Source organism: Topomyia yanbarensis, chromosome 3, assembly GCF_030247195.1.
Source record: "Topomyia yanbarensis strain Yona2022 chromosome 3, ASM3024719v1, whole genome shotgun sequence".
Taxonomy (NCBI): domain Eukaryota; kingdom Metazoa; phylum Arthropoda; class Insecta; order Diptera; family Culicidae; genus Topomyia; species Topomyia yanbarensis.
The window spans coordinates 348,439,744-348,467,649 of record NC_080672.1 but is presented as its reverse complement, the minus strand read 5'-3'; the positions used below and the strand labels follow the sequence as shown (position 1 = coordinate 348,467,649).

General features: G+C 37.9%; 1 protein-coding gene across 1 annotated transcript; it reads right to left on the bottom strand.

Annotated features, from left to right (window-relative positions):
* Positions 1–27,906, bottom strand: LOC131688166 (mucin-2-like). Its single transcript, XM_058972331.1, has 2 exons — positions 27,892–27,906; positions 1–2,316 (listed from the first exon to the last, which is right to left on the bottom strand). The coding sequence occupies exons 1-2, from the start codon at positions 27,904–27,906 to the stop codon at positions 1–3; spliced, it is 2,331 nt and encodes a 776-aa protein (XP_058828314.1).

Here is a 27,906-nt window from a genome sequence, read left to right as displayed (position 1 = left end):
CTAAAGAAAAGGAACACTAGGGATCTTGTAATGGTACCCTTGGTCATCGAGGGTATGCGACGCCACCGGCACCGCTGGAACTTGATAGTTGTAGCCCATTTCACTTGGGGCTTCCACGGCAGCTACTAGAGGTTTCAGTTCGGATTCCTCGGCATCCGTTTCGGCGGGTGTTGTGCGCTGCGAGGACGTCGGATGATACGTTGTTATCGTATCCGCTACAGTACTGGGCGATCGATCCAGCGGCGGAGCGTCACTGGTTGGCATGTCTTCTACCACGATCCGCATTCCGGTGTCCGCTTCACCTAAGCTCGGAAGGGGATAGATGTCAGGGGAATTTTCGTTCGGCATTAGATTGTTGATCTCAGCTACGATCTCTTCCATCGGGGTTTGAGATGGGTCCGAACCTACGTTCCCACTTGGCTGTCTGGGTAGGCCACTGTCAATTGGAAGGATCGATGGCTGCTCAGATATGGTGTTGCCGGATGACGGGTAATTGTTGTTAGTTCCGAATCTGGTATCTGGAGGAAGATATTCTGGAGCTGCTGTCGAACCTGGTTTTTGTTCATCCACAACCGATGTCGTTGCATTCAGTGGTCCACTGTTCGGTTTGTACGAAGAAGATTCGTCGATTGGCTTGAGAGTAGGCGAATGATCAATAGTTGAATACTCAGGATAAGCATTATCTTGAGAAGGTACCGGAACGCTAGGTGATGTGTTATATTCCGGAACATTCGATCCTATCGAAGAAGACTCTGGAGGTAGGTATCCATTCATGGTTGTCGTTTCTTGGTTGGGACTAGTGAATCCTCCGCTAGTGGTAGTATCTTGACTAGAATAACCGGATGAATGTGTAGTTTCTCTATCTGGATAACCACCAAACGTAGTAGAGTCGGGCTTGTAGGTAGAATACCCAGTAGAAGATGTCGTTTCCGCCACAGAAACATAAGTAGGCGACAATGTAGGGTAGTTTGGAGGCGGGGTTTGCCCAGCGAGAGGTTGCTGTGTAGTTTCCGATGGCTGTTTTGTTTCATTGGACTCATTGGGCGGAAGATATTCCGGAGCAGCAGTAGAAGATGTTCCCTCCGATGGAGAAACGGTCGTCATTTCTACAGAGGAAATTTCAGCTGCAGGAGTTCCTTCGGGAGTTTCTGTGGAACTTGGACGCACGGGTACCACCAATTCTGGCAAAGGCTTCGGCGGTATGTTGTACCCATTATATTTACGGGTCGTTGTTGTGCTTGAAGTAGTCGTGGCAAGTTCGTTGATGTCTCCGGGCTCCCCGATAACTTCATTGAGATTTGGTGGTATAACTGGCTTGTTGTAACTATAGCCTTCATCGTTATCGAAGGTCTGATGAGTTGTGAAAGTACTTCCAACGGTGGTAAACGGAGTATCTGTACTGCTTTCGGTACTAGGAGAATTAGGGCTGGGTGTTTCCCGAGGATATCCGCTAAATGGACTCTGAGTAGATGAGCTGTCTGTTTCAGCTTGTGTCGAACTTGGTCCTCGTGGATAAACAGTGAATTCGTTCTCGGTTGTGGAGTCTGTTTGTTCCTTTGCGGGACTCTGACTAGAGCTTTGCTCGATACCGTCATCTTTTCCGCTGTTCCGAATATCAAAATCTTCAACTGGATTCAAGGTTGTGTCTTTAAACTTATAACCAGTAGTAGTTCGAATAGTTGTAGTTAGTTTTTCTGGTTCATATCCTGCAGTTCCTGTCGAAGAATCCTGTTGACTTGGATAACTATTAGGTCGAGTTCCGCCAACATCTGGTAAAATTGATGCTGGATATGATGATTGAGTACTAGTTGCTACCGAAGCATCCACCGGTGAACTAGCTAGTGGAACTTGCTCTACTGGTGGAAGATATTCGGGCGCTTGGGTCGACACAGGTTTGATCAAATTACCATCCGGATGGATCGGAAAATCCAAACCACCTCCCGGCCTAATTGGTAATGGAACAGCAGGTTTCTCATAGATATAGCCATTTTGTGCCGTATTCCTTTTGAACGGAGAAGGCTTTATCATATATCTAAAAGCTTTACTCCAATCATTTTGTTTCTGCTTTATGAACCGATCCCCAAAATTATTAACTTCCGTTTCATTAAACGTATCAAGATAATCAAAGACACTCAAACCCTTTTCCGATGCAGCTTGTTTCTCGGGATTGCTTTTAAACTGCGCCAAGTAATCTAACGGATGGAAAGTCTTATTCTGCTGCTGTCGACTCGTTCGATTTTGCTTCAAAATGTGGGAAACATCTGGCCGTCCAAATCCGTGCGTTACCAGGCATGCCGCTATCAACAATTTCAGCATCTGAAATTAGACCAAGAAACCAAAAAAAAAAAACAAGTCATCAAACGAGAACTTTAACCTCTAATTTGTGAAGAAATAAGACATGGATTGATGGCTACCATCTTTTGGGGTTACCCCAGAAGGTGCAATTGAAAGTGGTGTTCTCATGAGAGCCGAATCAAATCGCAGCTCGACAGAAATCCCCTTCACCGAACCGGTAAGAAGTAGATGGTGAAGTGTGGGCCAGCGCGAACTTCAATTAATGATCATCATCGCTCGTAACCGAAACCTTTGCCTGCTTCTGAAATGGCTATAAAGCAAAATTGTCTTTCCCCTATCCCCCCCCCCCCCACCGAAAGCTGACCTGACCAAATTATGCGCCTTATGAACGGCCAACGAGAGAGTTTTTAAAATTGTTACTTGTCGATGCTGGCGATCTATCGTGGACCCCGCGGGTTATTGTATGCATCTAGACTAGAGAAAGGTGGGCACCGTAGGCCAATTTATAAGAAAATAGCTATGATCTCGGGTGTCGTGCAATTTATGCCCTGATGGCGATAGATACTTAAGTAAGTAGCAGGCTCGCCGTAACTAGGCACCAAGGGATAGTGCCAAACAACGAACAGGTTAGCGATGGTTATCACTTATTTTGCTCGCTTTTCGTAAGTCGTGCTTGATGCATCCCCCGTTTGAAGAATGCATTTGGGAGTTATTGTTCTACATCGCGAAGAAAAATTTATTATGAAAGATAGTCTATTTATCAGAGACAGGCAACACCTAAGGATAAAGCTAATGAATAGTAGGTAAATAATGACATGTTTGGGCAATTTAGAGTGGGACACGGTTATAGAAAAAAAAGAAATTTTACTCCGAGCAACTTTCACGAGTTATACCAACCAAGTATATAAAGGAGTGGATATTGTCAATCTAATAAAAAACGGCAGGCTGCGGTGGGCTGGTCATTTGGCACGAATGCCGGAAGAACGACAGGCGGAGATACTATTCAGTAGAGAACCGGGAAGAGACCGACGACTCCGTGGCAGGCCGCGTACACGATGGCTGTTTGCAGTGGAAGAGGACCTAAAAGCACTCAATGTCCAGGGTGACTGGAAGAGATTGGCCCAGGACCGGGTCCAGTGGAGGAGAATTCTTCACTCGGCGTAGATTCAACGAAGCAAATTGTTGCCCATCAAGTATCAAGTAACTGGGTTTCATTTGGGTTCTAGAACAAAGGAGGAATTCCACGAAGATCCGTCCGAAAATCTTTAAAATCGTGACCTTTACACGTTTCACCGTCATGCAAGACTAAATGTTTTCCACAGGTAATAAGATTATTTTGACTCAAGAGCAACTTTTCAAAAGGGCATAAACGTTTCTACGTGCATGAATTTCAAAATTTTTTGTTCGATTACTGTATTTTATACAGCAAAACTATCTGAGAACGAGTTACAGGGAATGAATACTTCTGTCTGAAAAAATATACACTAAAAGTAATGTTGTGTCATTTTTCAAAAAAACAAAAATTTATGATAAAAATTTAAATTGCGAAAAAACCCATTTTTTTAAATTTTTTATATTTTGTTACCAAAAACCTAAAGAGAAAAGAAACATTTTGAATGTGATTGCATGATGGAGAAATAATCAGTAAAAAAGTTTTCCTAACAATAACTTCGCACATGTTTTTAAATTTCATACTAATGGACATACAAAATTGTAATTCTATTACAGAATATAATTCTAAGCACCATTTAAAATCAAAATGCATTTAACAAAAATCTTCCAAAATGCGATAGTTTTCGAGATATTTGAAATTTTGCTCCTTCAAAAACCATTAATTCGTGTAATTATGCTCTTTTTAAAAGTTATTCGCGTTACCCCATCAAAAAATGTCAAAAATTTAATGTTTATCGTTTTAAAGATGTAAAAGCAACTTTTTAGTGTATTTGGATCCTGGAGAAGCTTTCAATAAAAAAGTTTTCCTAACAACAACTTTTGACATTTTTTTATAATTCTTACTATTTGCAGTCAAAAATACAATTTTCTTTTTGATTCCAAACGCCATTTTAAATCGAAATGCGCTTAACAAAAATTTTCTAAAATGTAGTAGTTCTCGAGATATTTTAACTTTTGTTTTAACAACACAATTATTTTGTTTTATTACGACCTTTTCATAAGTTAGTCGCGTTTCTCCATCAACAATAATAGGTTTTTCAAAAGGCCCGTAAACTTTCCTGCAACTTTCTCTTTGATATCAAGGCGATATTGTGAAACATTTTAAAGTTACATGAAAACAACCAACATATGATTCAGCTATATAGTATAATCAACAGACCCAATGGTTGAAATATATTTTGGTTGCTTTCATGTAAACTTTCAATTAAATCGCATTTTGGAAAATTTTTGTTAAATGCATTTTGATTTTAAATGGTGGTTTATTTTAACACGCCGAAAAATTAAGCATATTTAAATCAAAAATATGTGTTATTGAATACTATCATTTATTGTTTATTACTTCAAACAACAAACGTATTGGTCTGACAATATTTTTTTGTTGCAACAACAATAAATTTTTGCTTTCAATAAAAACTGTTTTTAATTTCAGTAATTTTGTTTTAATTTCAATAAAATATTTATTAAAAAATGGAACAATAACTTTTTTTATTGAAACAATAAATAAATTTTATTGAATTCAATAAATAAATTTATTGTCTCCCGACCAATAATTTTCTTTATTGAATTTAATCAATATTTTTATTGAAGCTACAAATCTTTTTTCTGCGTGAACCTTCCAATGCTCGATACAATTCTTCTAGAATAGTCCTAGAATTATAATAGTCCAATTGCGTGAAAAACGTAGTCGAAAACGATCTGAATCGACAGGTTTTCGATAATATTGCAAAATAACTAAGATATATGAAAAATTCACTTTTCGTCGTCAACGTCAACTATCCCTGGCAGCACTGCTCCATCGGAATCCAAACGGACTAATTGCAATAAGTCGAAGACTACATATTAAGAAGACTGATATCTCTTTCCTTCCCCCATACAAACGAGAAGCGACAAATGTCGTAGCGCCTCTATTGGAGGAAGGTAGTAAGCTTAATGTATAACTGTATATGTGTGTACATCACTATGGGAAGTACCACCTTTACTCGTAAGTGGCTCTGCTGTTACAGCACAATACAAAAACTTCGTAAGCTTGTTTAGATTCCAGTCAAAGTATGAGCTAAGCGCAGTATGGAATTTTGTTGCAGCATCCCATGGAAAACTCTTTTTAATAAGATTCTTGATTAAGGGGTTACATACCTTTTAATGATAAAAATGTCAAAAAAGTTTGAATTTAAGTAAAGGAATAAAGCAATAGACCTTTCTCGTCAAAAAATTTTATATGATAGGATGCTTCCTTTTTTATCCCCAATTCGTTACTGCCTATTGCCGCGATGATTTGGTACCTCTAACTATTGAAAAAATCAAAAATAGTGCAAGCTGAATACCTATCTTGCCTTGTTTCCCCATATTTTTACACCATTTGGATGAATTTTCTGTGGGGAATACTAAAAGGATGCCAGATCTGCATATATATTAGTAAATCTGCAGATTTTGCATTTTCACTGCAGATCTTTTGCAGATTACAAATATTTAGCAGAACAAAGCCTATGCCAGCCAATTTATACACCAGCCTTCAACATTTTTGATCATTTAAATTATATACATACTACATTTCTACGTCGCATTTATTGAAGATTTTTGTAGCAATCTGCAGACTTTTATATTTTTACTGCAGGCTATTGTTTAAATAGACCTGGCATCACTGATGCTGAAATGATTCATTCATATACCTGTCAAAAATATAGAGCATTGTAAGAAAATGTATAACCTCACTTTTCTGACAGTTTCGGTGTGCTTGTTTACCTAAGACTTGTTTGCACGGACTATTAAAATTTACATTACTTGAATACTTTCGATGCTCTTTGAAAGAATATCAGCTCAAGAGGGATGAGGATTGGAACAATGGTAACCTGGTTCATACATTGACCAATCGGCGCTGGATGTAAAACCCGGTGGCATATGCTGAATCGCAAGATCAAGCATTGGGCTATAAAACGATTGCTTTCTGGATGATGGATCCTTATCACATTTGTACACATTTTTTTGTTTGCTCGTGGGTTAATTCCTAACAAGATGATCAGATTGATTATTCATTTTTAGGTGGTGAAGTTTACCTGAACTTTATAGGTAACGAATTCGGTCGATGTTGAAATGATTTTGATCGTTCAATGCCCATATCGAAGAACGTTTCCATTGGTCAGAATGCCTACCAGCGTATAGACTTTTCTACGGCTCATGTACGTACACGGCACATGACACAAACACTACATCACTAGCTGGTGGAAAATAATAAAGACGGCAAAATCAAATGGGATTGTTTTCAACCAGGAAGCTGCAGAAGTGGTCGTGAGACCGGGCGACAAGAACTCAATGATAGCAGCAAACATGAGGACGACAAGGTTATTGCTTTCGAGTGGAATAATCATTTATTAGGGTTACCAAATTGACTGAGAGCAAATCAAGGACATCCCTGCCAAATCTATTCGGAATTGGAGCCTGAATCAGTTGTCACTTGAGCCAGAATTCTGAAAAAGTCGGGATTCTGGCTTATGTTCCAGCAGTTGAACTGGGACGTTGAATCTTGATCGAGACAAATTGGAATGGTGTAGTGCCAATATTGAACGAAGGTAACATCTTTGGCTATATCGAGTTATCCAACAAATTTTGGTTACTTCTGAGTAAAAGAACTTTTGGTTGTGATGAGTCGCCGAGAGTATGCATTAACAAAAACAATCGCTGGAAGTATTTGAAATTGACAATTGAAATTGATTCTCTTGGAATAAAGCTGATCTGAATAATTTAATACAGGGTGATTCATCATGACGTTTTTTTGATCTCGCAAAAATTTTAAAAATGGAGTTAATCGCGAAATGTTTATTTGTCAATCGAAAGAACATTTTTTGCCATTTATTGTTTGAAAACAATTTCTTTTAAACGTTGACCATGTTGGCGCTTGAGGTAATCCTTTCGATTGGTCCAATTTTTGTTGATGGATTCGAGTATTTCAAGTGGTATCTGGCTAATTAGTCGAGTAAAGTTGGTTTCCAATGGGAATGTCAATGTTTTCTTCAATGCGTGCTGGATGTGGTCGATTTGTTAGCTAACCATCCAATAACGAGAACTGCAACTTTCACTCTTTTATTGTATGGTGAATAGTGGAATCAGTTGGCCGATTATATCGACCATATTATGGACGGAGTGCACGAAACACATTTCTCACAGATCGCTGGTTTTCGAAATATAGTTGAATAATTTGAAAATCGTGAGCATACTGTGGTGGCAAACAATACTAAACTACAATAAAATGACATGGCTTGGTAAAACCATCATGTTGAATCACTCTGTATATGCCAAGGTTTGAGACTAAAAATAAGGATATTTGAAGTAAAATAAGGACGCTTTCCAAAAACCTCGAAAATAAGGACATGTCCTTTAAAATAAGGACGGTTGGTAACCCTAATTTATTATTCGTGTTCAAGTTCCATTACAGCAAAAGTTTCGTCGATTATCGCATTGTCGTTGATTTAGCCGGCAAATGCAAAATAGCGCTCGGCACTGACGATAAGGAGTAAGAAGGATTTGATTGGAGTGATAATAATGCAGAGCATTATACGTTCTGATAGAATATCAGGGAGGAGAAATTATATGTAAATTTATATTATATCCCGAGTTGCCATCATTTTGGCACCGCAATAAAGCTATCTGCTGTCTTGTTCAAATTGGCACGAAATAACTAGGCAGCGAATGATAAATTTCATAGTCAATTTATTTACTTTTTCGGAAGGATAAGTAATTAGTATGTTGTGAATATATGTGTCGCCGGTGCCGTGTGTTATGGTGGTACCGGACGGAACCGTTGGTCAGCAGACCGTCCTTGTCGTACTGGTCATAGATGCGACGTTTTTTCTCATCTCATAGCACTTGACATGCTTCGGAGATCTGTCTTAACGCTCTCTACTTAGAGCAGGATACGCGAAACCACTGCTAGCTTTCAAAAGAAAATTCCTAGCTGCTGCTACCCTATCAGTCTCTTTCTCGGCTGAGGACTACAATTTCGGTCGATTAAATTATGCTATGAAAATTGTATTTCCTGGAATTTCAGCTAACAAGGTCAATTCATTGTGAGGAATTTCGCTGCGTTCCAACATTGCTTGCCTCTGTAGGTGATGATGTGTGTGGATTCACTTCGGCAGCCAGCTCTTATGTTTTGGATAATTTTGCTATCTTATTCTGCTGAATAAATCATCTGCCTAAAGCCTCTACGTTATACTACGGTCACTTTAAAAACGCTCTGCTATTTAATCTTGTAGCTCTCGGCAAGTCAGTCCTGGCACTCTGCTTGACTATTCCTGGCACTATACCGCTGACGTCGCACTTATGACGGTGATCAAACTTGGCGAGAGTGGCAGTGGTTTCGTCGGAATTGTTCACTCGACAAGCAGTAAGTGCAAGGACTCTGCTACTTATGCCTGAGCCCCTCATTGAAACCTTCGTCCTGCCGGAGTGTTAGCTTCGTCCGATACCGGAGCGTATTGCTGAACCGAAGCAGTCTGCAACTGGCACAGCTTCCTTCGAATCGGAATCGCTGAATATTCCCGTTAGCCGAATGTCCAACGTGGCCGAAGGCAAACCGATTGCAGCAACACCACCAGCCGTAGCTGACCTTTTAGCCTTTAATCCAAGTCCCTGCCATTGGCATAGCGACAGACGAGTGCGGCGCAGGCTGGACCATCAGTTGACTCGGTGCCGGACGGGGCGAAACAGCTGCAACAGGAGCGGACCTAGTATGGGGTGTAAAGGTCATCAATTGCCATAGATCACCAAAATGCTCTGCGACTAACATTGTGAACAAAACAAACCAAATGAAATTGATCGCAACAACGATAAAATAATCTAAATTCTACCCAAACATTTGAAACATTTGAAAAGGGTCTAACCAGCCCCCTGTCAAGGACGACGTCTCTGTACAGCCGCATCACTGCCATGAAAGGCAAAACATTGATTTTGAACCGAATGATTAGAAGCTGTATTTAGTTACAAAATGTCGATTTTCTGAATAATATGATATTAAATCATCCCACAAGATGCAAAACGTCGTGTGGAATGCTTGAATATCGAGCATAGTGCCGAACATAATTCTTTGTTTGGGGCTTTATAGCTATAACGCCCCATATATGTCGGTCGCTGTCAAACTCCATGTGATGGTATAGGGTTGCCAGGGGGGCTGGGTCTAACTGCCAAACGTAAACCTTAAGAAAAAGGCAAAAGAAGTTTTGGTCGAATTCATTATAATTCTATTTAAAAATTTAATACTGTTTTATTTAGTTTGATTGCGCATATTGTTTACATCAGACACTCCCCTTAATTCATTGAGTACGTATTTCACTGCCTTTATAATCCTTTTGGAATCAGTTACAATAATCCTGTATAATCATTTTATAATAAGCGTATTGCTAGTTAGGACTTTTATATCAGCCGGGTCCTTTTATAATTTGTTATAAAATCATTATCAAAATTCTTCATAATCCATTGTTGCGTTACGTTTATGCACATGGCCAGATAGATAGTTTTTAACTGGGACGTGACGTGTGGATACGAAAAAACCTAATGTCAATTGCAGCCAGGAGGAGCTGTCAAATGCAGCCAAAGGGAACCGTCAAATGCAGTCAGGGGGAACTGTCAAATGTAGCCAGTCCATTTAAAATATGTGAGGAAGAAAGAGTGGCTATGCAAGACAAGAGATCAAATGAGCAGAAAAAAAGAAAAAGAAAACATATATCCACAGGTTTTGTCCCAGGATTTTAATAGAGAACATGAAAATTCGATTTGTTTGCATTTGGCAGTGGGCCTTTTTCAAATGTTTGGCTAGAAATTCCTTACTTCTACGATAAATCATGTACAAGAAAAGTAAAAATGTTAAATTTAACGGAACAATGTATGATGCCTACATCAAATAAAAAATAACAGCTGAGCGACCTTGTTTGGAAAGTGTTAACATTTGGCAGCGAACCAAACCAAGTTTCTCATACTATGATCGAATCAACAAAAATTCCAAGACCATGTAAACAATCTCTCTGAACTGCCAAAAAAGTGCGGTTAAACATTATCATGCAATGTTCTCTACCGAGAGGTTCACTTTAGTTTGTTTACATAACCAATGAACTTTGTACCGCGACGCACCACTTCATTTGCCGCGTTGCCAGGAACTCAAGCAAAAATATTCAAAACAGTGTTGCCCAAACACACATTTTCAGTCCCACCATTCTTGCAAAGGTGAAAAAAATTCTCAACATTCTTGCATTTTTCAAATTTAAAAAAAATCATTAAAAAATCACGATAGCTCCAAATAGTCTCATTTCAACGGCAATATTCTTAAAAATATGTAGTCTTTTGAATAAAAATAAGAAAAAAGGGGGTTAGGTCGGACGAGAAAGGTCTATTATTTCATTACATCAAACTTATAATATTTTGGTAGTACATTTTTCAGTGAAATAAACAAGCATAAGTTTATAAAATAAATTGTTTTTTATTTAAGAGATTTGCGGTGATTACGATTGAAGACCAATAGATCATCTAAAATCCCAAGACTCAAAAAATTCTATTAGTATATGAGTATTCCTCGTACCTTAACGATTAGTTGAATAAAAAATATTTTTTTCCTGCATTCGAGAAGGTTTTTAGTAAAAAAACGCTGTTTTAAGCTCTAAACATTGTATTAAAATATTCTTATCCATGAAAAGGAAACGTTAAAGTACGAGAAAAATTACGATCAATTGAAAAAAGCGTTTTATGAAAATTTATTAAGTAGTTTTTCGGCAATCATGATCACGGAAAAACCATTCTTAGTAAAACGACATTTCAAGATAATCGAGTTTAAAATTTCAATCTACCACTGCTCTTGGTAGACGAAGCGCGCTTGGAAGCGCTGTAACTTTCGATCTATTTCTCAGATCTCTATAAAAATTTGGGAAAACATTCTCAAGGAGTTGTACTTTCAGACAAAATAATAAAAAAAATCCATTTTATGAAAAATGAAAAAGTAGTTAACCCGTTAGTAAAAATATGCTTTGTTGCTAAATTAGGCAACATCTTCTCACAAACTAAGTTTTATTGGAGTCTGAGATGATTATAGTTTTCATTGGTTTAGTTTTTGATTAAAATACACTGAAGACAAAAAATCAGTTTGGACAAGGAAAAGTTTTTTTCAAATAACTTTTTTTCCTTAAAAGTGCCCAACCTGAATTTTTGACGGTAGGTACCCGTATAAATAAATACCATTCCAGAAATCTTCAGAACCATTTCCTAACTATTCATATAATACTCACCATATTGGGAATACTACTGATACATTCCACCATTATAATTCAACTATTATACTACCATACCCATTTTAGTTACCATTTCCAGTACCTTCCTATATTGGAGATTTGTATACTACATTGTACTTTTGCGCTAGAGGTTAACATTGCTCTGGTGGTCTTTGTTATTCGCATATCTGTTCACGCTGCTCCAAAAACCTGTAGCTTAAAATGATCAAAAATCCTCGTCTTGCAATATCACGGCGATAGACTATGGCCATTTGAAAAAAAATAGTAAAAAAAGTTTGGCCCTTTTCAAAAGACAGTCTGGATCATTATTGGAAAAGCAAAGTATGCAAAGTAGCTTTTTGTGACAAAGTCTTTATGTACAGAAAAAATTTCATTAAAATCTGAGAGGGTGCTGCCAGCTCTGAATACGATTTAGCGCGAAATTCGTCTATACCAAACTAACTTTGTACGTTGATTTCATGAAATGATACCGTCATCAGTCATTTTTACTTGTCAGATAATTCAGAAGTATTTTCATAGTATATTTTATATATTTTCAATATTTTCAAGTAATTTTACCACAAGATGGCGATGATGCAGCATTTTCCCGCTGGCCAGCTTTTTTGCGATCGGGGCAACAGCCGGAAAGCTATCTTCCGTAGTTTTCAACCTAGCGCCAACAATTAGTTTTTTTATATTCCTTAAAACGATAACAAGCGACGTGCGTAGGATTTTTCGACATTTTGATTTTTCGCGAAATGACACACTTTTTAATACAAATCGCTGAAAATGTGTTAAAAATCCACACAAAATATCATAATCCAGAAAATTAGAATAACAAATAAAATCCTACGTGCATCGCTGGAGAAAGTAATTTGTTTATACACTGTGAAAATTCCAAAACGAGTGGGAACCCGGTCAAACCATTCGGAAATTGATTCGGAATGCTGAATGAAACCAGTATGGATTCCAGCTCAAATGCAACAACGGATTCTGAAACCGATTGAGTCGGAATCGGTTGTTGCATTTGAGTTAGAAACCATACTGACTCCATTCAGAAATCAGAACCGGTTCCGGAATGAGTTTAACTGGGAAGTGGCAGCACTGGCGAATCGCCCGGACCTGTTGTCGTTAACATCCAATATTTTTCAAAGTTTTTCAGTGATATACAATATATTCAACAGAAAAATGAAGTCAATCGTTTAGTAGGTAGCTTTTCCTGTTGAGTTACGCGTTAGTAGGTTGAAATATCGCTAGAAAAGTGTGATTTTGCATAGAAATTTGTCGTCACAACTTTTCCATTGAAGTATGTGAAGCAAGACGCGAAAAAATACGCCTGTTCGTTTCACTTAGCGCCTGCAGCGCCGCCTGGCCCTGAGTAGCTGATGTAAAAATTTCACGGATAGAGGAGAAATCTCATGAATTTATTTAATCAGAGCTGGTGAGATCGTTTCATGTCATTTTTCAATGCTTATCTACTAGAGTGGCTCGAATATGACATTTCTCAGCACAGTATTTTTTGAGTTCCTTTTGTGGTCCCAAATACCTGTGCAAAATTTGGGAGCGGTCGGTTGCTTCCCGGGTTTGCGCATTGCGTTCAAAGTTTGTATGGGATTTTATATGGAGAAATCAATTATTTTTTACAAAAAGTGCTGTGCCCGCTAGTTCAAATCATTTTGAAGCTTTCCCACACATCCACGAGCCACTCTATTGTCCACCTTCATAAATATTTTCCTTTTTGAAAATATGTGCCAGAATCAAAAATATTTTTCATTCTGGAAGTGCGAATATAATGCAAATATCCAATTGATACGTGGATGTATTCGCGTGGGGCTTATTGTATATGAAGGCGGCCTCAGAAGGTACGTGTAGGAACAGGCATTCTTGAAATGGGTCGTTGGATGTACAATAGAGCTATCGCCTATTATTTCCAGGGCCAAACATGTCTACACCTATCGATGAAAACAAATATATCATTACATAGATGCAGACAAGTTTCTTCCATAAAAGCACTGCCGGACAGTGGGAAATGGATTGTACACACAAACTGTGAAAATTTCAAAACGATTAAAAATAATTTGGTCGAGATAAATTTCCGGCCGACTCAAAAAAGGGGTTTCGTGAAAAACTCGGTGTTACAGTTTTCAATACTCTTAGGATATACATAAGAGGCGTTGCGGCAGCATTGAAAATTTGAACATTTAAAGCCAATGCTCGAATGGGAGTACTTTCGCCAAATTTTCGAAGAAATCGTTAATTTAACCCCTGAAAAAACTTTCACAAATTTGGTGTTGTTCGATACAACTGAAAAAAATGGGATGAACTTATTATTGTGCGGCACAGTGAATAATAAACATTATACTACATAAGCTGTATTCAAAGAAGTCCCTTGTGAACGAGTGTAGAACGACTTTGTATATAGTTACTTGAAGTCAGTGGCGTAGCCAGAAATTTGGTCTGGTGAGTTTGGAGAAAATCGAACTGACTGTCAAAAAAACGTAATTCCGAAACCGCCATTTTTGAAGTTTTGAACCTTTGAAGAAGTTTTCCAACATAAAACAGCACGTCTTCTAAGATAATAATTTGAGTAAATATTTCTCCTGGAATTAATTACGGAGAATTAATTCTTCAAAAATCTCTTTCAATCCACCTAGTGGTGCAATTGTGACTTTCTCAGGGTAGTGATGAAGGAGGATGTTGTAAGGGCAAGGGGGAAAGGGATGGCGACGCAATACTCAACTGGATATTTAGTCTTCCAATTGAGACTTGGTTTGAAAAAATCGGTTCAGTCAGCACCGAAGAACCGACGTTACTTTAATTGTGGAATATGCCCTGAATCCGGGACTTCGTCTTTGGTGGTCAATATATTCAAAGAAAGTTTGATTGGCAATCAGTGGTCTAGACGTCCGAATCGATGTAATTTGGTAACCATTTCAATAGTTTTTAGCCTCTGAAGTATTACGTTTGTACCGATTTATATGGGAAATTCCAGTGCAACCTTACTAACCAACCAAATTCAGCAGCAGTCGATGATATTACTGTATCTTTCATTTTTATCTTTTTTAGTTTGTAAAAATCGGTAGAGAATTCCCTGAGGAATAGGTGTGATATTAGCTTAGGAACCTGGTGAGTTCCCTGGAGGCATCAGGAACCTTCATAGGTGACCAATGTAGCCAAAGCTACTTTTATTGATCATTAATGATCAAACCCGCAATTATATGGGAATTTGCTGTGTGACCGCACTCTTCAACCCGTAGCTCCGGAACCGGAAGACATACACACCGACATTTTCTGATGAGCTGAATCGAATGGTATATGACACGCGGCCCTCCGGGCCTCAGTTAAAACGTCGATAAGAAAGGCAAAAATAGTAACAGATTTCGTGTCTTTAGCATATTTGTCGAAGCTGTCATTTAAAATAACTCAAGGTATGAAAACTACCTGTATGGGAGTATATCGAGCTATAAAGTGATTTACGAAGTCATACTAAGGTTGGACAGAGAATGGGCAAAAATCGAAAACGAAAAAAGCATTTTTTTTCCACACCGTGAATTAGATTTTCATAAAAATCAATCAGCTTATGTAGAAAGTTGTTACAGTACTGCTAATTGATTTTTATGAAGATCTAACACAGGGTATGGAAAAAAAAAACTGCTTTTTTCGTTTTGGATTTTTGCGCTTTCTCTGTTCAACCTTAAATCCAGTATGCGACATATTGAGAAGTGTGCGCAAATTTGGAAGTGTATGCGAACTCACGTAACGTTAAGATTATGTCACTAACTAAATCATACATTTTGACAAATATAAATACATAATTAAATAACAAAAATAATTGCATCGTTTAATATTATTATCAATTATCGGCTTAGTGTTTTTTTTTTCGTTCAATGGTCTCATAGTTTATTTATTTATTTATAATAATTATAATCATAATTTATAATTTTTATAAGAAATGTAAAAGTGTATATTAACCGACATTTGCCATTATATTTCATTCTCAATACCCCGGCATTTTGGTTTCAACGTGTACTCCATATTCAAAAGCAAATTTTCGAAATTAAATCATTTTCCTTATTTGATTTTATAACTTAGTTTTTTGTGAGTCATAAATCTCTCCTACTGAATAAATACTTTGGGTTTGCAAATTCTAAACAGAACTCTGTCAACTTTCGAATTTTTAATATTTAAACCTTTCATGCCCCACTTTTTTTTGTAGCGACTACAGAGTTCAGAAACTATTTTTTCTGAACACTGTGCGTGTCAGGAAACACGAAAAGCTTGTTTTGATTAAGGTGCAGTGCTAGAAGCTGCTCAATTTTTACATTCCGACTTCTAATTCAATTATCCTAAAATATTTGGTGTAGTCCAATTTCATGGCAAAGGTAATCGAAGACAGTCTAAATTGATTGGTTTTAACAATTTTTCAAAATTTGTTAGGACTACAAAAATATCCCAAAGTACTATTTTGGACCGTTAAATAAAACTGTCCCTGGCAACATTGCCCCCGTGGAATCCATTCAGGCAAGTATCGGTAGCTTCAATTATATTGATAAAATTCATAGCTGTTAGTGCTCAAATGAAAGGTAATATTCCCGGTTATTGGCCTAACTTGATTTTGTAACCAAATCTTACTTAAATAAAAAAATATAGCTGTTGAAAAGCGTTGTTGTTTATAAACGCCTTGGGAATGAAGGGGTTAAAAATATATATTGAATTTTTACATTGCTCTACTAAATAAACATAAAGTAAAGCTTAGATTTAAATAGTGTCAAATAAATTGACAGTTTAGATCAATCGAAAAGTCTGCTCTACTAAATAGGAGAGAAAGCAAGGCAATGATAAGACATGATAATAAAAGTAAACCGTGATTCCGAAAATAAAGAATATTTCTTTGGCCATAATTCGCCATTCTATACTGACCCTAAGATCCATGTACACGAGAGTAGGTATCCCGACATTTAACTATTACACATAACCCTTTTTTTTATTCAACTCATTGGTAATATAAAGCGCTAGATTGGAGATAACAAAATTGGCGGTTTTAGATGCACACTTCATTATCAGCTAGCGTTTACGATCAGCCACTAACTACGAAACTATGAACTATCTGCTCTAGGTGCTGCAAATTTGTCTTTCCGAGCGAGTAGTTCTACGATAACGGCAATAAATTCAGAAGTTACTGAGCCCCTACACTAAAATCCCACCCACATTACTACGGATCATTCAACATGGCATTTGAACAAGTTTAAAATACCGCACTTAATTATTTGCAACTAAGCTGTTGATTTACAACGCCGTGGCACATTAATATTTTACACTAGGCACTAAGTCCTTTCCATGGAACTTTACCACATTCATAGATATCTTTCCTGACTATAATCAGCTGAAAACCACAAACTATGTTCAACATCACAATGTAACCAATCACCTAGTTCCCCTCAGCTCGAGTGAGTAAATCTTCTGCATGTCCAATTCATACTATCACCGCACATAACGACAAACGACCTATCCATCGCCGTTCGAAAGGTCAGCTACAGTCGAAACCTCAACAACATGTCGCGCAGTGACATAATTCGAGTCGAAAATTTGCCGTCGATCCGTATCTTTCTGCAACTTCTTGAAAGCTCGACGGATCGACACGGCTCTTCCATAATGGCACGGGATAGCAGCAAAAAAAAAAGTTGAACGAACCAAACGATGCGATTTTCCACGAGTAGTACATTCACGCACAGCTTGTGGCTTTCTCAGCCCACCACCCAATTCTTCTTTCGCCTAGGAGAGATAGATCATCGCCATTGACGTCGATTCGGCCCAGACTTCAAGATGATCGCGTTCAAATCGCCGGTCAAATGATGCGGTCTAGCTTATGTAAGACTCTGCCAGGCATAGTGAGAAAAGAAACAACATCTGCTGCGTGGGGATCATTTGAAATGCACTTTTTGCCCAGTTCTTCTAAAGTGTTCCTCGCGATCCGAGGTCAAACGCCTTCATCCTTTCGGGTCGTTTGGAGGCGTTTGGGATCATCAATGACACTCACCATTGTAAATTAGCTGAAGATACTATTACTGCAAACAGGAAGTCACCACTAGAGTAGGACCAGTTACTATTTTCAATTATATGAATTTTCGTTACACTCTAATCCGTTGCTTTTGTCTATATGTTACACAATGATCAAATTTTCAAAATGTCACTGTTATGGCACACTACACTACACATCCGATAGTCCTTTTACCGGTTTCGTACGGTCCCTAAAGTTATTTAGAACATTAAAAATCTAATCGCTAGAACAAAACACCCCGCGCGATTTTCCGACATCAAACCGATCTTAACTCTCTCGAACAATTGTCGTGAATGAAGTTTAGGATCCATCAATCGACGTTACTTATATACTAAACCACTGAAGAAGGGGCATCCTCCTGGCTGTGATGGCACCGACAGCTACTGCTTTGTTTTGGCTTAGCATCACCAGCATCAGCACAACTCACGAAGAGAAGATCTGCTTTCTCGCATTGGCCACGTGCTTCGCTGCCTGGTAGGCGCTGGATACGAGCTTACGATGCGCACGCTCTTACCGATTGAAGTATGTACCTACCCAGCTCGCGCGCCAATTTTTTCTCGAGTATCCTGAGTCGGAATCTTGAAAACTTCTTAACGGGCGCCCATCGTGCCCCTGCTCTCGCCGATCAAGCGGTCAAATTAAATTTATGCATAATGCATAGAGGAAGCTCGCGTAGATTATGAGGTAGGTTGTTGGTTTTTTTGCACGCGGGCGCGTATGTCTTCTTCGGGATTTGCCCGGTTGGGCATGTGATGCCGATTGGAAATGTCAGGCTGTAACATTTTGCACAAACACAGTTACAGCAAATTATAATTGTTGCTTTAGCAACCGTTGTCGTCTAAAATCAGTTGGAATACATTCATTGAAGTTTGTGGGATTGGTATTATTTCGCAAAGGTAATTTTGTATGAATAATACACGAATCATGTTTCTATCATTATTCCTAGAGTTAACCATAGAAGAAAAAAATATTCTCATGGACAGTATAGACCGCAATAGAGTGTAATGTGTAGACAATTATGACCCTTTCCTTAACTACCCAAAGGCATGAAAATTTTAGAGCAGTGAGAGCAAGGGGTGTGAAATCAGTCCCGTAGCGTGCGATTGGCCTGGTTGGTCCCCGCTAAGAGCGACAGCCTTAGGGGAACGCTAAAATATTGATCTGGAACAATTGGAATAATATAAAATAAATCAGAATATGTGTGCCATTTTCAGGTAAACACTAAATTATTCGAAAGTCAAAATGAAAAAGAAAGCCACACCAGTCCTGTCATGACATGTCAGGCTCATACAGAATTATGCAGATGTCGCCAAGCGGATCGTCAGAGTTGAACTATTCCTGAGCCAAGAGAGCACATTTTGTCATGAAGAATGGTGTAACTCTCTTTAGTATTTCTGAAAAAGCGCGCTTAAAGAGTTTGTCAAGGAAACGCTTCAAATTACCCTGGCACTTTCTGTACGCGGGGCAGGGTAATGGATGATGTGAACTCTCCTTACAATAGGCACAGTCTTGTCGATCAAAACCTAAATAGGCAAAGCAGTCCGGGTCTACAGGTCACCCGATACGAGTTTGTAGGAACATACTATTTTGCCCCGTCCTGTGCGGTTGCCATTCAAAATTATCGCTCACTAAAGCAAGAGGTCCTTGAAATAGCAAATTTCGTGCTTCAGATCGAAATATGAAAAACTCGAATCGGTAACCACACCATCAATCTCAACTTCGTAGGTGGGAATGTAGACGCGGTAGTGCTTCATAAAATACTTACCGTCAGTAAGTATTCTATGAGCGTCAATTAGTTTCTTTAGACGAACTATCACAAATTCAACAATATCTAGGCGAGCTTTCGAGATACTTGGCGGAAGATCTTTGACCCGAAAGCACATCTGATATAGTCAAATAGAGTTCAAGGTGAGTGATTTTGAAAGAGAAGAGCCAGAGCTTTCAATGACGAATCTTGTTCGCAATCCGTGGAGATACAGGTTGAATTCCTTAATAAATCATCTGCCTAGTAGACAAGTGGCGTAGCCAGGGGGGGGGGGGGGGGGGTTGGGGGTTCAAATCCCCCCCCCAAACCAAAATGAATTTAATTGAGTTCTTTACACGGACGTCACAAATAAACTCAGTGTTCATTTTTGACAGTTCGCTTGTACTCTTTACATGGACTTAAAAAAATTCTTTGCGAATTGCTTCGAGCGAATCTAGTCAGCCACAAAATCCATGTAAACAATACAAGTGAACTGTATTTGTATTTGTATTTGTATTTGTATTTGTATTTGTATTTGTTTATTAACAATATTACGGTAACCTGTCGACATATGCCTTAACTCAGGTCAAAGAAGTCAATAAAAGTGAAGTTAACTGTGTCCGTAAGGAATTAAGAATGACCAGTTTAATTTAAAAAATATTTAACATTAAAATAAGACTTTTGGAAGTTTATTATCTGATCATTACATTCAGAACTTAACATTTTAAACACCGTTGGGACTTTTGGTAAATTGAGGGAATGGGATTTTTTAACTGATCACTTAGTGAGGAGCTTATAATTGACAAATCATGTCAATATCAAATAAAATCCCTGCATGGAAACATCCACATAGAAACTGATGAAAAAGGCATTTTCCGTTGGGCTCAGTTTTTATGAGTATTTGATTTTCTTTTGTACTATCAATTATTTGAATAGCCACTAAGCAAGATTGGAAATGAAGCAAATTTAAAAAAATCAAGTTAGTGAATATTTATAATGTACATTTGGGTACAGAATTAAATGGCGTAATACAATTTCGTATACAAGACTCATTCTTATGTTATGAACTTTAATAGCAAAGAAAAGTAAAATAAATTGCTCGACAACAGTTTTTATGGTCAATATCATATAACTTCTGTTTGAGTCAGATTTGGAGGTTAAGTATTTTCGAAGAATTTTGCAACGTAAAACATCTTCTGGTAAAATAATTTTCGTGAATAATCCTCCCAGATGGATGCATTAATTCTTCAAACAAATTTACTCTCGAAAAACTTGATACCTTCAATCAAGTTTTCGAGATTTTTCTTACAAATAACGTGTCTGAAGACATGAATGCTCCATATATTCAGGGTATCGAGATATATTTGCTATTTGCGAAAGTGAACCTTCAAAATCAATTATTCTGATATTACTGTATGTGATCAATCTCTTCTGCTGTTAATAAACAATAAAACAAACATTTTTCCAAGCTATGTGCCTCTGAAGCTTACAGTAACATTGAAGAAAACTAAAATTAAGAATAATTTCGTAAATATCGATATATCTTAATATGCCACATACATAGAGCGTTCATATCTTCAATAAAGATGTTTTAAGTGAAATTCGCAAAAACTTTGCTGAAGACATCAAGTCTCTTACTACTTTTTTAAAGAGTTGATATTCCATTATTATTTATTTCCATTATTATTAGGATTTATCACTAAAATGATTAGATCTGAAGTGTTATTTAATATTGGAAAACATGTTGCTAAACTTCCACTTAAATAATTTAGTTACCAATCCGTCTAAGGCCGCGTTGTCCTTTGCTGTATCAAGAAGTTGTCTCCAGTTCACTAGGTCCATGGCTGTTTGTCTCCTCGCAGGGAACGAAGAACCCGCAACCCCGCTTAACACCCTTTTTATAGTTGGGACATACTACTTCCTCCATCCAATGCTTTGATAAGATCTTCAAAACCACCCGGCGGAATGCTCTACCCAACGCCTCTCTTCTGTGTTTCAGCAGTTCACATGGCAGTTGATCATTGCCAGCGGCTTTATCAAATCTCAACCGTCCGATCTCCTCATAAATCTTTAGTTGATCCGGCGCTGCGAATCTGTCGTCGGCTACGCATTTCCCCAGGCTAATTCTTGCGATACTTTCGTCGTCTACTGCTATTTCGATGTTCGTCATAATACACTTATCGATCAGCTCAAACTCGGTCGTGAGAAGGTCTCCATTAGTATCTTTTCATATGTCGGCCTGTGGCACATAGCCTTTGCTCCGTCGCTTCGGTATCCCGATCTTCCTGAACGAATTCTGAATCTATATTCGCACTGCGGAAGGTGCGAACATTTGTGATGTCGGAGAAGAAACTTCAGTTCATGAGAACGTGGTCGATTTAGTTCTCAGTTTGTTAACCAGGTGATCGTCTGTTACTTGATTACGCGTTGGCGCATATTGCCCAGCACTACAAAGCGGATTCCCAACTCGTTTGTTGTGCCGTCCAATAGAATGTAACCACTCGATGCCCGCTTTTCCACACATTCTGGCCCGTCAAGCAAAGTTCCTACAATGCTACGGCTTTCAAGTTGCGAGTTTTCAGCTCATCGTGTAGGACACGTTCGGGGAAGCAAAGTGACTTGCAGTTCGATGTGTCAAGTTTTCAATAAAAGTCCTTTTTTCGCTACGTAAACTTTGACCGATTGTTCCGATCCGCCTTTTCTTCCTGATTCTTCGTAGCGTGGTATTTCTGGGCGACTTGTTAGGTTTAACCCTCCTGTCTCATGGAACGACAGCTATGCGGGTTTCTTTGCCACCTCACCTATTCCGTTTTGTCTACGGTAGGGTTATAGCGCCCATACCCACTCGCACCTTATAATTTCGCTTCTACTGCAGAAGACGGTAGTACCCACTCGTTGCCGGCCTACAGATTAAAAGTCGTCAATAGACGTGAAGCATGCGATACGAGCTTGTGAACGCTGGGAAGTATTCACCATTTGACGACCAACCTTCGAAGTTGAAATTGGAAACACACTAAACGACTTCTACCTTACGATATCCCGATGAAGAGGTTCTGTTTGCTGATGAGACCTACTGAAATCGAAAACCTTGTTTTCAGCTAAGCAGGCGAGTGCTAGCAAATGCTATATATCTGCCTAAGGATTTTGGACTTAGTGTCAGCCCGGTGCATTGGTCAAGTGCCGTAGTTCAGAAGAGACGAAGTCGAAACGCAAACACCTGGACTAATTAACTAATATTTTATTAAATTTACATTATATTGAAGGATTTTCGAATAATAACGTTTTTCATCAATTGAAAATTTCTATAAAAGGATAACACTAACCGGAAGTCCACCATAGTAAATATACACTGTCAAAGTTTGATAACCGCATGTCAATAGAAACTCAAGAAGTCAGCCAAAAAAACGTACCCTTCTCATGTGATTATTATGGCTCGGGCAAAAAGGATGTTCAGCTGATATAAATGCTGTTTTACTACTATATCAGCGCATTCCACCACTATTTTTACCTTTGTTCGTTATTCTGTCGCACTATATATGAATAACATAGGCATGCGCAGCCTTTTTATTAGGGGGGGGGGGGGGATCTTACAACTTAAAAGCTTTCAGTTATGTTAAGTCTTCATTATCAGTTAGATTGCTGGTAGAGGTTCGATCGTAAAACAGCTATTTTATTTTGTTATTGAAATTTACGTTGTTTCATTTTTGCCCAAGTCTAGAAGAAATTAACATTAAACATTTTCAACTTCCTTGAAAAAAAAATCTCGTGGCCTTTAGCACAAAATAATCCTTACGTTTCTCGCAATATATATATTTTCAAAGTTTATTAAATTGACCATCGTTCAATCCCAGATAACATGTGAACTATTGATGCATGAAAAATTTTCACAAATAATTAAAGTTGTGTGTTCGTATGAAGTGACTGGAAAAATTTTTAAAACATTTTTTATCATTTGACTTTTGTATGGTGCAATAAGCAAAACCAATTTGAAATCACTACGCTTTTAATTAGAAGTATGATTTATCATAAAACGTTATTAGAAGAAAATGCTGCGTATTTATTGTAGTTTAAAGATACATTTTGGGTTTTTACGGTTTTTATTCTTCTCGAATGAAAATTTGAACTTTGGGCATGATACCTTCCTTTGATTTCTGCACAAGCTGCTAGCCAACATCACCGGCTGCTTTGCAGTATCTTGTCATTGAAATAGCTATAAATCCTTAGCCATGTTACCATTCTATATATTCATAAAGTGTATAGATTTGGATTGGGTGGAATTCCTGTATACTTCGATTGCATGGAATTCCAGGCAGTTTAGGGAGTTGAACGCATTCTCATGGACGTCGACGTCACTATCCCGGTACCGTTATTGCGTAGTGGCTACTCACAAAATCTGGCAAAAACTTGGGAAGGCCCCGGTGAGACATAATTAGCCACTAGACGCTTTTCAGACCATCGCTGATGTATAATTCGGTTCATATTCTGGGTTGTGATGAAAATAGAAGTTTTACGGCCATAACTGCAAATTTACTACCAGATCATACACTTTTTCCAGAAAACTTGTCCGCAACATCAATTTTACTATGCTATATTCAACCCTAAGGAGGAAAATTGGGTAAACACCAAAATTTCTCACTAGGGCGAAATTTTATACTCCTTGGGAATATCTTGGGAACTTCTGACCCGGAAGCTGTTTAATTTTGTTAAATTTGACATACGTTTTATCAGTGTTTTACTGCATTTATTGAATTTGTTCAGATCATGATCATACGTCTTTCAGACCCTCGATTTTGGCCGTAATGCTGTGCTTTACGGTCCAGTTCGATTGCTTGGCTCTATACTTGAAGATGACTTCCCACATCCATGCCCGAAAGTCCTGGATTAGCTTTGAAAGTCTTCATGAAGTCCTGATGCAGTTTCCGGTACCGCTTCGACGGACCGATGGAACCTTCTGGACAGGAAACAATCTGTATCGATTTTGTTGGCTATTTTCGGCAAATTTAAGGCTAAGAGAAACGAAAGCAATGAAATTAAAAGACGGATAGGTATTTTAGAGCGAATCAGTTATAAACTTAGAACGGAAACTAGGACAAGGCAGGCTCATATGGACATGATCGAAAGTAAACTTGAAGAATCCTTTGCCGGCGTCGACGGTAAAACATGATGATGAGTTATGTTCTATCAACGACCATGCGGTAGACTTAGGCGCAACGCCCAACTCTTACTTAGCAGAAGTCATAGGATTCTTCACATTTCCTTTCAATCATGTCCATATGGGCCTGCCTTGTCCAAGTTTTCCGTTCTAAGTTTATAACTGATTCGCTCTAGAATACCTATCCGTCTTTCAATTACATTGCTTTCGTTTCTCTTAGTCTAAATTTGCCGAAAATAGCCAACAAAATCGATACAATAGAACCTTGCGGTAATTAAAACATAGTTACTTTGAATCTGTTTATACCGCACATACAGAAGTTTGGCCATTGTGTCATCATACTCGGGTTTTCATTTCTTTTGTGCAGAATTAATTCTCTCTTTTTCCATCGCGTGATAATTTATGAAAACCGGAACCTACCACAAAGAGCACTTTGACCGTTTCATAAATTATCACCGAATAAAAAGAAGTATAACGATCCTACGTTCGCAGAGCTCAAATGTTTTTAACTTTTTTGTAAATTTAATTAAATTGAAGTAAAAGCTATTCTAATTTTAACATGCCGCCTGCTATAAAGTTACCTTGCTTTAGTTGTCATAGACTAATAAAATTTATCTTGAAGATCCAAAACTTAAGAATGTTTCAGTGAAAAGTTTACAACTGAACCAAAAAACAAAAAATAATTAAAATCAATAAAAAAAAGTACTATAAACTGGTGAAAAAATTCATTGTGAGATAAAAAAACCAATAATTTGTTTTTTTTTAAATTTGCGTAATAAGATAAAAACATTTACGAAATATATTTTTTGTATCTCCCTAGGATTTGGTAATAGATTATGGTCCACTAATGACGTAAATTATAGTGCATTAAAAATCTTTGTTATCGGTCGATGAGCTTTTATTATTTGTGATATATTTTTTCCACTGTAGGCTTTGATTTAATTTTGATTTTACTTTTAATTTGTTTTATTTAATTTTATTATATCTGTTTTTTCAATATGTTTCAATTCTCACCAAAATTTTCACCAAAAAATTATTTTTTCAATTTATAAAAAAAAAACTACAGCATTAGGTGAACCTCTGATGGATTAATAAGAAAAATAAAGACATGAACAACTCCGAGAATCTAGTAGAAAATAGTCTTACTGTAGGAAAAAAATTATTAACATTTTTCGAGGTTTGCGAGTGGTCCAAAATACATTTAGAAAACATAATTAGGAAATAAATCAATTATTATCGTAAACCAGTTCTATTTATAGCAACCGAACAATCCGTGTAGCCACGCTCCACACACATATTTTCCTCTATTGCATTCCTCTAGCGAGAGCAACGCTTTCCCCAAAAGTCGACGACGCCTTTTAGGTTGTCTACTGATCACTCTAGCGAGTCTCCCTCCTGTTCTCCACATGCCTAAAAGCTTCCCGAGGTAAGCATGCTTGTATAATCCGTACAGCTCGTTGCTTATGTTTCAGAATCATTTTCAATTATCTTTTCTTCGTCATAGTATTTAGTAGTAAATCTTTAGTAGTAGTTTGGTAGAACTTATATTTATTCATCTTTGACTGATCTGTGATCGAACGCCAGTCTGATTACCAGCTCGCAAGTAGTATTATCATAAGGTCCATCATTTGTCCACTCGTAACCTCACTGACAAAATATTCTGTCAATGGTCGTTGTTTGCTAAACAGAAGACGGAAGAGAAGCTTATAAGCGATATTGAGGCGCGTTATGTCTTGATAATTATCACAGTCGAGTCTGTAGATAAGCCATATGAGGCCAACCAACCATCCCGAATGCAGTTTTTCCATCGATCATCACGATCACGTGGTGGATCACTTCGTGCCGTTTTTAACTCCTGAATATCATTTTACGCAGCCTCTAACATGCTAATCCATAATTCTCAAGCCTTATGCGCCCCCGTCATGATCGTCTTTTTTCAGCAGCTTTCAGCACACTACACTGTTCCAACATATATCCAGTATGAGCAACAAGCTCCTGGTCTGATTTTTCTCATCTGTTGCTCGTTGGCATCCCACATCGAATCAGTTTCCTCGAGTGTTATCCGATAGTCCTGTGACTGCTGAACTGATCGCCTTATGAAGTTGCTGCTACGTTGTGATCAGACAATCTCTTGTTGGCGGTAGCTCAAAACGTTTTGTCCTAAATGCGGAGTTAAGTATGGGTCATTCCACGCGAAGTGATCAAGGCACGTGTAATCGACCTTCACGGATTTGAACCAAATTTGGAGCAATTGTTCATCTAGGGTCAATATATAAAAACCCAAATTTGTGTCAATTGAACCACCCCTCGGGTGCTTCAATGACCTCCCGTTCTGGCAAATTGCCAAAACCCTTGATTTTCTTTTGATTTGAGATAATAAGTTTTTTTTATGTAAAAATGTCTGAGGAACACGATGGCATTAGAACCTTCAAAATTAAAATATATGTATTAAGAGAAAAATAACCTTTCAATATTTGATTAAAAAAACGCATCGTTGGCAGCACTGCAGCCAAAAAATTTATATATTTCTAGATTCCTTGAACAATTTTCATCAAAAGCCATCTTTGGCTCTAGAGTAAATAGAACCGGAGATATAATCAAAAGAAAACCAAGGGTTTCGGCAATTTGCCAAAACGGGAGGTGCTTTAATGACCCGAGGGGTGGTTCAATTGACACAAAAATTTGGGTTTTATACATTGGCCCTAGATAAACAATTGCTCCAAATTTGGTTCAAATCCACACGTGCCTTGATCACTTCGCGTGGAATGACCCACCCAATTTTCAGTCAAGGCAAAAAAGGAAATTGATAACCAGCACTTGTAATTTTAAGCCGGTAACCGAATCTTTGCTGCAGTTACCGCTTCCTCTCAGCAACCTTGTCATATTATCGATAGAGATTCCTGATTTCAACGAACTTGCGCCAACTGTTGATTTTATCGAGGCGTTCTAAGATTACAAGGAAAGTTTTTAAAAAATTCCAGAACATTAGGGGGGGGGGGGCTATAGCCCCCCTTGCGCACGCCAATGATGAATAATCTCCTAAATAATTTACTTTTTGCCAAATTTATATCTTTGCTCCATCGAGGGCAAAATGTTCTCATCTTTGATCTTGCTAACTTTTTAATCGAAAACAGAAAAATCGTTCTGAAAACCTAATAATTGCATAACCTAAGACGATATAATGACACACTTTTGTTAATTCCCGACAGTAAACAAAACAACTTACTTGTTCACCAAGCAT